The 11,927-nt window shown below is 33.9% G+C and overlaps 2 protein-coding genes and 2 long non-coding RNA genes across 13 annotated transcripts in view; 2 read left to right on the top strand and 2 right to left on the bottom strand.

The window, feature by feature from the left end:
* The first annotated feature begins 490 nt into the window (after positions 1-490).
* LOC141398086 (uncharacterized) lies at positions 491-8,533 on the top strand. Its single transcript, XM_073975284.1, has 6 exons — positions 491-1,139; positions 2,381-2,478; positions 2,537-2,614; positions 7,275-7,444; positions 7,500-7,653; positions 7,852-8,533. Exons 1-6 carry the CDS (start codon positions 559-561, stop codon positions 8,058-8,060), a joined length of 1,290 nt encoding a protein of 429 aa, XP_073831385.1. The 5' UTR covers positions 491-558; the 3' UTR covers positions 8,061-8,533.
* On the bottom strand, positions 2,472-5,053 carry LOC141398087 (uncharacterized). Of its 6 annotated transcripts, XR_012411618.1 has the most exons (6): positions 4,808-5,051; positions 4,550-4,709; positions 4,277-4,468; positions 2,846-2,907; positions 2,658-2,763; positions 2,472-2,595 (listed from the first exon to the last, which is right to left on the bottom strand). It is a non-coding gene; the product is annotated as an uncharacterized lncRNA (long non-coding RNA). The 6 variants fall into 6 exon arrangements; XR_012411613.1 differs by having other exon boundaries at positions 4,550-5,050; XR_012411617.1 differs by lacking the exon at positions 2,846-2,907 and having other exon boundaries at positions 2,658-2,801; positions 4,318-4,468; positions 4,550-5,053.
* LOC141398088 (uncharacterized) lies at positions 7,796-11,660 on the bottom strand. The gene is made up of 2 exons (XR_012411619.1): positions 11,551-11,660; positions 7,796-11,470 (listed from the first exon to the last, which is right to left on the bottom strand). It is a non-coding gene; the product is annotated as an uncharacterized lncRNA (long non-coding RNA).
* The window catches only part of Klp10A (kinesin-like protein 10A), a 31,465-nt gene continuing 29,902 nt past the window's right edge, over positions 10,365-11,927 (top strand). The window contains exons 1-2 of one of the 5 annotated variants that reach the window (XM_073975281.1): positions 10,378-10,513; positions 11,049-11,076. The gene's annotated coding sequence lies outside the window, so the exon portion shown is untranslated. Of the gene's footprint in view, positions 11,077-11,927 lie in introns of all 5 variants that reach the window. The other 4 variants (XM_073975278.1, XM_073975280.1, XM_073975277.1 and 1 more) reach the window with 4 other exon arrangements.

Below are 11,927 nucleotides of genomic sequence, written 5' to 3'. Positions count from 1 at the left end.
TAAAATTAAAATGTCTTATTAATGGCCTGTTCCCGTACTTTACAAAGTGGTAAAAGTCGTAAACGATTTTCATACAAATTTTGTGTACGGGAACGCAAAACTCGTAAAAGTGGTAAAAATTGTAAAAACTTTTTAGTTCTGGAACATAGCTTAAAATATATACATATGTTATGAATATTACATATTAAAATGTACGTGTTAAAAAGAAAAGTAAAAGCTCTGTTCCTTTACGTTCAAGAATCTTCAAGTTTTACCACTTTTTACTCGAAAAACGTTCCTTTACTTCAGGCACAATACAATTCATATGGGAGCATTTTACAACTTTTACTACTTTTGCCAGTTTTACCATTTTCAGAAGTAAAGGAACAGACCAAAAATGTTTACTGCAATTTAATGAATATCCATTTCACATAAACAATTATCAAGTAATTGGTCCCATGAGTAATCATCAAACATATCCTAATACTTCAAGCAAAAACTCAAAACGCGCGTAAGTGAAAAAGAAAAAATAAAATAAAATTAGCAAATTATTCTCAAAAATAGTGAACTCACGTAAACATGAGTTACAGACATTCCTTTAGAAGAGATGTGCAAAAAGAAAAGAAAAGAATTGCTAACATGTTGGAAAATCAAAGATCCAACGAAGAATCACCATCAGTGTCTGCAGAAAGTGAGGTTTTGTTTACTCCGGACGTTGAATATACTCCAGAATTACAAAAAAACCCTTTACGTGAGAAATTGAAGAAGTGGTTTTTGGAACACAACCCAACCGTGAAATGTTGTAACAGTCTCCTTAAAATTTTGAAAGAGGAAAATTTGGATGTTCCTATCAGTGTGCCTGGTCTAATGGACGAAAGTATAAAATGTGTAACAAGGACAGTGACACCTGGCGAATACGTGCATATAGGATTAAAGCAACAGTTGGAAAAGGCTAAGAAAGTGTTGGCTAACAAAAATGCTCTGCAACTGGATGTTGGAATAGATGGTCTTCCATTATATAAAAGTTCGGCTGTTGGCTTATGGCCTATTTTGGGGAAAATAGTGAATGAACCTCGTGTTGGTGTATTTCTAATAGACACATACGTTGGAAAACAGAAGCCAGCTAATGTGGATTCCTATATTCACGATAAATTCGGAAGGTATGTTCACTGTTTCTATACGAGCATTTATTTGTGACACGCCAGCGAAATCCTTTATATGTGGTACCAAAGGTCACAATTCCTTAAACGGTTGTCATCGCTGTCGACAAGAAGGAGTCCGTATATGCAACCGAACAGTCTTTTCATCGTCGGTTGGTCTAAGAAGATCCGATGAAGACTTTAAATGCAGAAATGACGCTGATTTCCACAAGCCCTTTGCTTTAGACAGTGAATCTATGCTCGAGTCATTGGGAATAAAAATGGTCACACAGTTCCCACTGGATTGCATGCACCTTTTGGATCTTGGTGTCACTAAAAAAATACTTATTTTGTTTTTAACTAACAAGACGACCGAAAAAGTTTCGCCTCTTGTAAAAACCGCAATTTCCAGTACTTTACTGTCATTTGTCCCATTTATAACGGCAGAGTTTTCCAGAAGGCCAAGGCCACTTGAAGAGTTGGGAAGGTGGAAGTCTGTGGAATTTCGACAATTTGTACTTTACACTGGCATCGTTTTGTTAAAGGACTATGTGGATGCCGATTTTTTCAAGCATTTCTGTTTACTATCCGTTGGTTACAGGATCTTCGCTGGTTCCCCAATTTACAACGAAGCAATAACATTCAGGAATGTGGCACAAATGTTCAAAGAATTTGTTGAACATTTTCATTTAATTTACGGACAAGAGCACCTTTCCTATAATATACATAATATGCTTCATATTTCTGAATGTCATAGTGAGTTTGGGAATCTAATGAATTTTTCCGCTTATGAATTTGAGAATTTTCTTAAAATTTTGAAGAGTCGTATAAAAATGCCAAGGCATATACCACAACAAATATTCAACAAATTTTATCAACATGACATCATATTACCTCCTAAGTGCGATGAAGTTGTCATTAAAAAAGGAGTTTTAAAGTCAGTAACCATTAATGGATTCATTTTCAAAACTACATCACCCGACAATATATGTTGTATCGATAATGCAACATATATGATTATAACAAAAATAAACGAAAATGGATGTTTTGAGGGAAAAAAGTTCCTGAATTTAAAACCATTTTTTGATTTTCCTATTGATTCCTTGGATATTGGCATTGCATACAGCGAAACTTTGCAAACAACGGATATAGATCAAAGTTTTCCCATTAATCGAAATATTTTGAAAATATTGATGCTTCCTTATAAAAATGGTTGTGTTTTTTTTCCTCTCCTCAAGTAATAATATTTCTGATCAATTTAGGAAAATGAGCCAGACAACTAAAATTACGAAAATTCGGACCACGGAGAGCATATTTGAATTTTTAACAGAAATAAGCAAAAAACTTGAGATATTGACTGGTAAGAATATTAATATTTTATTATTACAGAATAAGAGTAAAGAAGGTTGTCATTTCAGAAACCGTGAATGGAATAAAAGACGACATCAAAAACACCTATGTAAGCAGCAGCTCCATTCTGGAAAAAGAAATAAAAAGTAAGTACTATAAGAAAACCCTTCAATTCTAGCAATAACTTACCTAATTGGATAAGTTAGAAAATCCTATAAATAAGATTTTGTAACTAATCTAATGGTCACCACAGTTTTAGGTGCACAGATTCGTTAAAACAGGTTCGGTTTATAAACTATTAATTTTGATTGTGATGGATGGTTTTACCGTGAACTTTACTTTGATCAAAAATATGAGAATAAATCATAGGTACTTACAGTTTTGCGCATTTCAAAAGCAACAACTCTAGTATTAATCATTAATTGAGTTTTTGCATCTCCTACAATTTTTAAAAAATATTTCTTTTGTGTCCAGTTGTTCTTTGTTTTGTACAGAAAGCTTTCAACAAGTTCTTTCTGCACTTTGTAGTTGGATGGGATAGCAACAACAATATTTACTGATCCTTGAATAAGGGGAATGCTAAACAAAAGCAACAATGAAATATTAAAAATTATAGTGTTACCTGCTTTATTTAGCTGTATTTTTTCATTTTTGGATTGATTTGCATTTGTCAGGGTTGTCACGTTCTACAACTTTCCCAATTGTCTGGAGGAAATACCATAATATAATAATAATGGTTCCACAAACATCCCATAAGGGACAAGAGAGATTTCCCTCATATCAATGAGTGCACCTCGAATCATATTAGCTTAATGATATGGGACCTGCAGTTTATCGCTAAGTCTGAACGGCGTGTCTACGATACCGCTTTTGTAGAGAAGTTTTACATGGCTGAAATACTCAGCAAATGTCGCCTACATTACTGAGGGGTAATCTTCCAATTTTGAAAACTGTTTGATGTCGACTGGCCGGGGAATTCAACCCACGACCTTAAGCGTGCAAGGCGGGTTTGCATACCATTGCACCACAATACCCTCAAATCTAAATGTTCACTCTTATAAAAAATTCAAATTATAAAATATTCTTTCGGAAAGTGGATTAGTATCAACCATTCTTTTGTTTACCTTATAGTAATAAAGTTAAACAACCGAATATTAATACACACAATACATCCTGGTGTAAACCCCTTGAGGTCATCGGCACATTATGGCTAAAAACGTTGGAGAAACTTTAAAAATAATGACAATAGGAACATCCAAGAATTAGTTGGGACACTTTTTTTCCGATATACACCCTAGATTAAATTCTTCGGCATAAGTTGAGTTTACCAACTAAGCTAGGATCAGAATGAAATATCTTTTGGCACATAGATCTCGTCTCCCTGATCACAAATATATACAACATTTGTTGCGGAAGTTCATACTTTCCGAGATATGGACCTCCGAAATAGCGAAGATTACCCTTTTAAAGGGCGTCTATTTAGAGGAAAATTTTAATTTAAAAGAAAATTAGAGTTCCCGTGCCCGAGATTGGCTCCTGTCCATAGGAGAAAGTCTTAAATGCCCGGCCGAAGGCCGGCAGCTTCAAAAAATTTGCATTTTCAAAGAAAAAACTTTCCCCATAGTTGGTAAACTCAACTTGTTCCAATTCTTCCTAAATAATATTCCATTGTTGCTTTTTTGCACTCCCCATTCTCAAGGATCAATTAATATTGTTGTTGTTGTAGTTCCATGCAATTACGAAGTACAGAAATAACTTGTTGAAAGCTTTCTGTACGTAACAAAGAAAAACTGGACATAAAGTATTACTTCTTAAACAATTTTAACGGATCCAAAAAATTAATTAATACGTAATCCTTGATTTGTTGTATTTGATATGTTCAACACTGCATGTAACTTTCTGCTCTCTGTGGAATATGATGTCAATGTCCATATTAGTGCTCAAACTGGAATATTGCTGTGTTCCGACTATTTGACCAAAATTAAGTTTCGTGTTTTCAACTTGAAAAAGAAAGAAAAGTTAATTAAAATATATACACTGGTATGCGCAATAATAGAACCATAGACGTTACAAGTCTTTACCGTACGCTTAAACACTTCTGCTAAATGTGTTATGATGTATTATGTTGTAATAATGGTATCCCATAAATAAAATTCATGCAAAACATTCTCCAACATAAATGTGCACAACTATGTAAGTACAATTTACAGACCGGAAGAGGCTGAAGCCTAAAGGGAATGTCTTGCAAGGAAAAAATTGGATAAACTACTATCCTGTAGCGAATATGAACCTTAATTGGTTTGGCCAATTTTCTTCACAATTACAATTCTTATATTTACTATATAGTGGAGGTCCTTGTAAACATTCCCTTTATGGGAGCCTGTTCCAGAGAGTAAATTTAGTTGTTGGTGCAGATTTATTCTGGACAATAATGCTAGAAAGGGTAGCTAACTTTCGTTTTAGCTGCCAAATAGCTGGGTATTCGTGTTTTTGCTAGTCATCATTAAATACAAATGTTTTAATACAAAACAAAAAGCACAACACAGCTGTGAAATAGTGACAGGTACTAAATGTCGAAGTCGTCACGATTACGACGACGGTAATCGAATGTGGCTCTGACATCTCATTACAATAGCATCTTTCCCCTACTTTTTATTTTTTGAAACGATTTGATTATAAAACTTGCAAAAATAATAGGTGGGTCATTTTAAATACTAAATATTGTTACTGAAAAATTAATGCTCTGTTCCAGAACCTACAAGTTTTTAAATTCTTTCTTATAAATTTTAAAAATCGTAGACTATTACCGTTCTTGAACAAAACACATTTTATAGTAATCTTTAAGATGCGTTCCACACTAGGATGATATCATTAAAAACATGCCATGAGATCCATAAAGGCCGCGGCACATACAGCTCGATGAGCGTTGTTTACAACAACCACATGAAAGCTTAAGAGCAAACTTGGTATCACTTACACTTTTTTCATGTGGTTGTTGTTTTGAACGCGTGACGCGACGCTCAACGCGCCGTATGTGCCGAAGACTTAAAGGCCTCATCACATAAGAGGATTTCTGGCTGGCTGAAGTCATCGGCTGGCATATTTGGTAAATGAACAAAAGGAAAATGGTAACTATGTTATCATTTTCCTTTTGTTCATTTACCAAATATGCCAGCCGATGATGCTGACTTAACAAGCCATGCTTCTTATGTGTCGAGGCCTTAAGAGTGGGATGCAAGAGGCATGAAAATAATTTTATATTCTTTGTCGTTGATATTACGTGTTCGTTTACCCAATAATTTGTACAATTTTTTGAACAGTCTTTAGACTATATCGCCTCAGCAAGAAGTATGCATAGATTTTATCTTATTTAATTTTACATTTTCTTTTTGAACGTACCTATTATTTCCAATTGTTTCAAAACAAAACTTGTGGAAACCAAAAATGTAAGTCCCAATTTACATTAGGCGAGTTTACTTGCGGCAAGTGTCAGTTTGTAGGAGAGACACGTTAGGGGAATGGAATTGGAAAAAAATTGCTCGTACCGGCAATTCTCAGGCAATTCCTTTTATATTTTCGGTATTTTTTCTTTGTTTTGAAAACAAAACTTGTCGGAACAGAATTGCCTGTATAAACGCAAGAGGAAAGTTTAAAAGAGAACGAGAAAAATTGCCGCAAGGGAAATCGCCTAATCTAAATTGGGACTAAACATTATGTAGTTGAACTTGCCAAATCCATCTCTGCATTAATAAATAAAGAACAATTTGTCAAATCCATCCCTGCATAATTATTTACAAAGTAAAGGCCTGCGTACATAAGCTGCCTCGCCTGGTTGCCTTGCTTTCCTACTTCATTTCTGACAGAATATAAATAAAAGAATAAAGAAGGCCAAACAAATTTCGAACTGGGCTACCCTTTTCTTTTTTATTCTTTTACCACGCCTTAAATCCTTATCGTTTGAGAAAATCTAAGTTTATTAATTACGTGAAGTACTACAGCCTCAAACAACGAAAACCAGTGACAAAACAATATAAATTCGGATGGAAGGTGGTATATTGTGAAAGATTGGAAACTACAAACCTATCTCTGTGCTATAGTTGAATTATGGAAGAAGATAGTCTCATTGACACAATGCTGTGGACTCCAGGTATTGGGAACAAATTGATTCTACGAACACCTGGCAGAAAAATCTGAAATTTTTCTCGTCCTTATTACAAAAATATTATTTTCTTCGGGGGAAAGTCCAAATTTCCCGAGATATGGAAAATATGGGAACCATTGTAAAACTTGCAGAATACGGTATCATATGCAGTACAATGTATCTCTAAATAGGCTGTCTTGGAACTTGAATTTATGACTTTCTCCTATGGGCAGTGCAAATCTCGAGCACGGGAACACAAATTTCTTTTAAATTGTATTTTTTTCAAGTAAACAAGGGCATTTTCTCGATTTCAGAGCCCCATATCTCGGGAAGTAAGGACTTGCCCTTTTTTATTTTGTAATCAGAACGAGATCTACTCGTGTTAAAAAATTAGATTTTTCTGTCAGTGTTTAAAATTAATTTATGCATTCCAGATGTTGCTGTAATGAAGGTTCCCAAAACCAATATATGATCCTAATGGCCCTCGATTAAAATCAGGACAGAGCTCGCAAAGCTTTAAAACTTGGTACACATCTTTATATTTCTCCTGAATCTTATATAACTCCTGAATCCATGCTTTGAAAAAGCTCCAATAAAACAATAATAATTACGTCATTATACATATCTAATCATTTGGCACAATATTATTAATTTTTATTTTTCAGATGTGAAGGATCAAACATCTGTTGTCCTGGACGTCCTAGCGGAAAACACCGCAATAAAACATAATTTGAAAAACAGTTGTCCAACATTTTCGAAAAAATTTCCAATAAAAACTGTCGACCAATTTAATTCAATGGAGAAGTCCATCGATGAATCAAATGAAAAAGAATATGTGAGTTTATATTGAATTCAGTGAACTATATCCAATAATTTAAAACGTTTTTCAGATCGCTTCAGTACGGTCGATTTGTGGCAATAAGGGCATAAGAAAGACCATTTCAGAATTTATAGATCCCGAACTACTGTGTCAATTTAATTTGGACGGTTCGCACAATAAGTTGCGCTTGTTGAATTTCCCGAAGATAATGGGTATTCTATTTGGTAAAGAAAACAAACATAAAAGATCTGTTACAGAACTGCAAGAATCAACCAATTTTTACTATTTTCTCCGAAACGTAAAGAAACAAATGTTATCGTAATAGAAATTGGTAGATTCTTGCAGGTTCTGGAACAGAGCAAAATATTTTATTCATATGTCCATTAGATCTATTTTATTTATTTTATTTAATTTTATTTCAGCTGGTACATATGTGGAGGGATGTACAGATAAGACCTTTAAAGAGGAAATAAGAGTGGGTATGAGATTGGCAAAAAACAGATATTGCAAGGAGAAGATGAAATCGAAGAAATTATCATGCGATAAGAAAAGCACAGATGAATCAACTACTGTATTGGATGTTGCTGACGACGTTTTCCAAAGCCAATGTCGTATTTTTATTAACTCGTGATATTTTTATAAAATGTGTTCAATATAATGTCATTATCGTACAATTTTTATAGACTGGTCTCATGTTATGATAAATTTCCTATGTATATAATTTCATTTATGCGCAAAGTATAAATTCTAATATTATTCACAACGTTTAATGTATACCAAATTTCATGTAATGATGATCTCGTTTCTTTTTTTATTGTTATCGCGATTTCTAATTAATTAGAAATAAGGTATTTTTATACATATATTCTTACGAATATTTAAATCATAAATGCTTTCAGCCATGTCAAGCATTTTCAATAGTTGATTTTTTCTTTTTTTAATAATAAACTTTGCATTTTGTCAGTATTTAAAAACATCTAATAACAAAAAAATCATTTAAAAATGAATTCGTTTCACAGTGTTTTTTAGAGTATTACATACACATTATTATTATTTTATATTTTTACCATTAAATATATTGCACACGACTGAATTAAATTAAAATTCTGAACTGATTTTATTAAATGGCAATAAATTGTGAGTATGTCACTCCTTCGAATTCAGAATGGAGTGCTTCCTATCTGTGTGCTCTGGAAGCGAAATGGAGTGCTTCCTAGCTGCGTGCTGCGGAAGCAAAATGGAGTGCTTCCTAGCTGCGTGCTGCGGAAGCAAAATGGAGTGCTTCCTAGCTGCGTGCTGCGGAAGCATAATGGAGTGCTTCCTAGCTGCGTGCTGCGGAAGCAAAATGGAGTGCTTCCTAGCTGCGTGCTGCGGAAGCAAAATGGAGTGCTTCCTAGCTGCGTGTTGAGGAAGCAAAATGGAGTGCTTCCTAGCTGCGTGCTGCGGAAGCAAAATGGAGTGCTTCCTAACTGCGTGCTGCGGAAGCAAAATGGAGTGCTTCCTTTCTGCGCGCTCCCTTGTAAAATTCACTGAGGAATTCATAGAAAAAGAAGCACTTCCGTGACACTTGCACCAGTGATTTAACTGCTTCCGTGGATGCAAACTTTTTGCTGGGAATATTTGTGTATACAGACTTTCAGTTATTTGTTTCCTTTTTGTTTCTGATTTTTTACGCGATTTTGAACTAATGGACAAAAGAAATGTGTGTGGAATTAAGAAGGAAACAAAACCATCTCCCTTCTGCATATATATAAAAAGTTTAGTACATTAATTTTCATTCATCTTTTTCCTTTTTTCTAAAAAATTTTGTATTTTCAACAAATTTTTCAATTTTGAATTTAGACATGTCACAATTAATTTTTTCGATAAATTCTCTCATTTGTTAGGGATGGGACATACTTATTCGTCGTTCAGAGAGTATTTCTAATCGAACAACGTAGAAAAATCGTCGTTCGTTCATAGAATTTTGTGTGGGGAAATAAGTAATTTATTACAACGAATAGAGAACGAACGACGTACCGTGGAAACGGGCTATCATGGTACAATAATTCATAGGTAGGCCAGGTATGAGAATCGCCAAAAAATACAACCCTGTCGCTATGGCTTAAAACGTCAAAATAGTTTTGATCAATGATAACGTATGATTATACAAAGAAGAAGAACGAAATGTTGACATGAAAACAAAACAGAGTTGAATTTTTTGATCAATAATAAATATCAACTCTGCATGTAAACACGGTTTTGACAGATTAAGCCATAACAAAAAAATTGTAATCAGCTGTTAGCTGTGGCCTACCTAAGAATTATTGTACCATGCGGGCTATTATAGGGTCTCCGTTTGGTAACATTTTCGGAAAATTTTGGTAGAAAAGTTTTTTAGTCAATGGCAACCATGCTTATAGCGACGGCCAAGAAACCGAAGGATTGGTCGCTATAACCGATATGTCGTTATAAGCGATTCCAACTTTAATAGTTTTGCACATAAACGGATTTAATAAATCCTCTGGATTTCAAATGTAAATTCGATTGAGTATAAGTCAAATAAATCCTCATAACTCTTATGTTACACGTTGAAACTTTCATACTTTTTTTTTAATTGATGGGTAAAAAAGGAGTAGGAAGCTGCGAAGAAATTTAAAAGGTCTTAAGAGCTATTTGTTAGTTCTGATATAAATTCCTTGAGAAGTTAAAACGCCTCTGTGCCCCTTTCTCATGAACATTGCAAGTACTGAAATCCAAATGCAGTGTAATTTGAGGCACAAAAGCTCAAATTGAGCCCAATTTTCTTTTTACAAAATTGCGGTGTATCTCCTCTCTCCTACGATAAATTCTATCAGCTGTTTACAGTGAAAACAGAATATGTGGCAATAAAAAGGAACCGGAAAAAGGAAATACACATATGGATGGAACTCAAAAATTGTTTTATTAAGAGGGGTGCTTGTCATAACAGAAACGTATGGAGAAAAGGGTGGATGAATGGAGGAAAATCAACCAACATTCCTATCGACGGATTTCTGTTTTCCACGTTGGGTTATTTACATTGGCCAAACCAAAAACGCCGTTGTCGAGGAAACTGTTATTAAGGTGACGAGAATAAAAAAAAAACAATTACAACAATATTATTGATAATGCACAAGAGAAAACAAAGCCAACAAAACGTACATAGCACGACAATAAAAGAATAATGCCGCGCCAATGCGGCTGATTGACTTAAACACACCAAACAGAAGAGAAAAAGCAAGTCCAATTTAATGTTGAAGCACTATTAAAACATAACATCGTATCGAACAGTAGCTAAAAGAAGAATCTTAACTGTGAAATTTGAAAAATTGACTAATGCCGATAATCGTATGACAACAGAATTACACACCATATTTGGAAAAACAATTCAACTACAAAAAAGTGAATACGGCTTAAATATAAACAAAAGTAAAGTTTAAAAAGAAAAGCAAAAGTGAAAATTATAAACGGTATTTGTGCCAAAGATTAGCTATTCAAAGAAAAAAGTGAGAGTGTTAAAAATTCTTTAAAAATCAATGGATTTGATAATAATAATAAATTGACAAATTTTAAAATGTTAAATATTAATTAAAATATAAACAAATTTCTCTTGCATAAGCCGCAAATATTGGGAAGTGTGTATGAAGGTTTGTGTGTGCCTGCGATTGTTGCTGGCAATTATTGTCGCCCCAATGTTTTGTATGTAGATTTTCGATTTTTCCATTGTATCTTTTGAATATTGAGTTCCAAGTTTTCCATCTCCCTTTGTTTCCCAACCAACCACACTCACTATGTTATTGTTGTAGTTGTTGTAACCAACCAACCAAGTCTGCACAATGTTTGTTGTAAATTTTCCTCATTTTCCTATGCATAGACATGCAACAACAGACATTCAGTCATGTCGCCGTTACCACCCTAGCTTTACGTTTTTGTTGTGTGCCTTTTCTTGTTTGTATAGAAATCGTCACCACCGTTCGTACAAGCTAGGTGGGAAAAGTAAACGACGTTCCTCCACCCACAACAACAGTTAACAAGTTACAGCTGTTCATTTTCAAAAATAAAACGGAAATAAATTAAAAAATATTAATTACATCAATAAATAAAATTATATTTTTTATTACTTTTTGTTAAAAAGCTACTTAAATTATTGTGTTATTTATATTTACAGATATTTGTTTATTTTTACATAAATAACCGCATATTTTTTAATGAGAATGAGACACAAAATTCCATGAGAGAATGGTTGACATTTTATAGGGATTTCCAGATTGAAAATATAAATTTGCAGCGAATTTGATGTTGCCATTCAGGGTTGTATATAAGGGCAGTCAAGAAAAAAAAACAACACCCGAAAGGCATTTTAAACCCAATGGGTTTCAAATGTCAAATCCATAGAGCAAACGTCAAATAAATCCTGATAATGAAGTAGGGATAGGTAATGGAAAGCAATAATCGATTTTTCGACTTTTCGATTTTGGTCTAAAACTAAAAATGCGAT

This window comes from Musca autumnalis, unplaced genomic scaffold, assembly GCF_047663935.1.
Source record: "Musca autumnalis isolate F117 unplaced genomic scaffold, ASM4766393v1 scaffold_3, whole genome shotgun sequence".
Classification (NCBI taxonomy): Eukaryota; Metazoa; Arthropoda; class Insecta; order Diptera; family Muscidae; genus Musca; species Musca autumnalis.
Note: the sequence above shows the minus strand (reverse complement) of the source record. Positions and strands in the feature narration are given on the sequence as shown.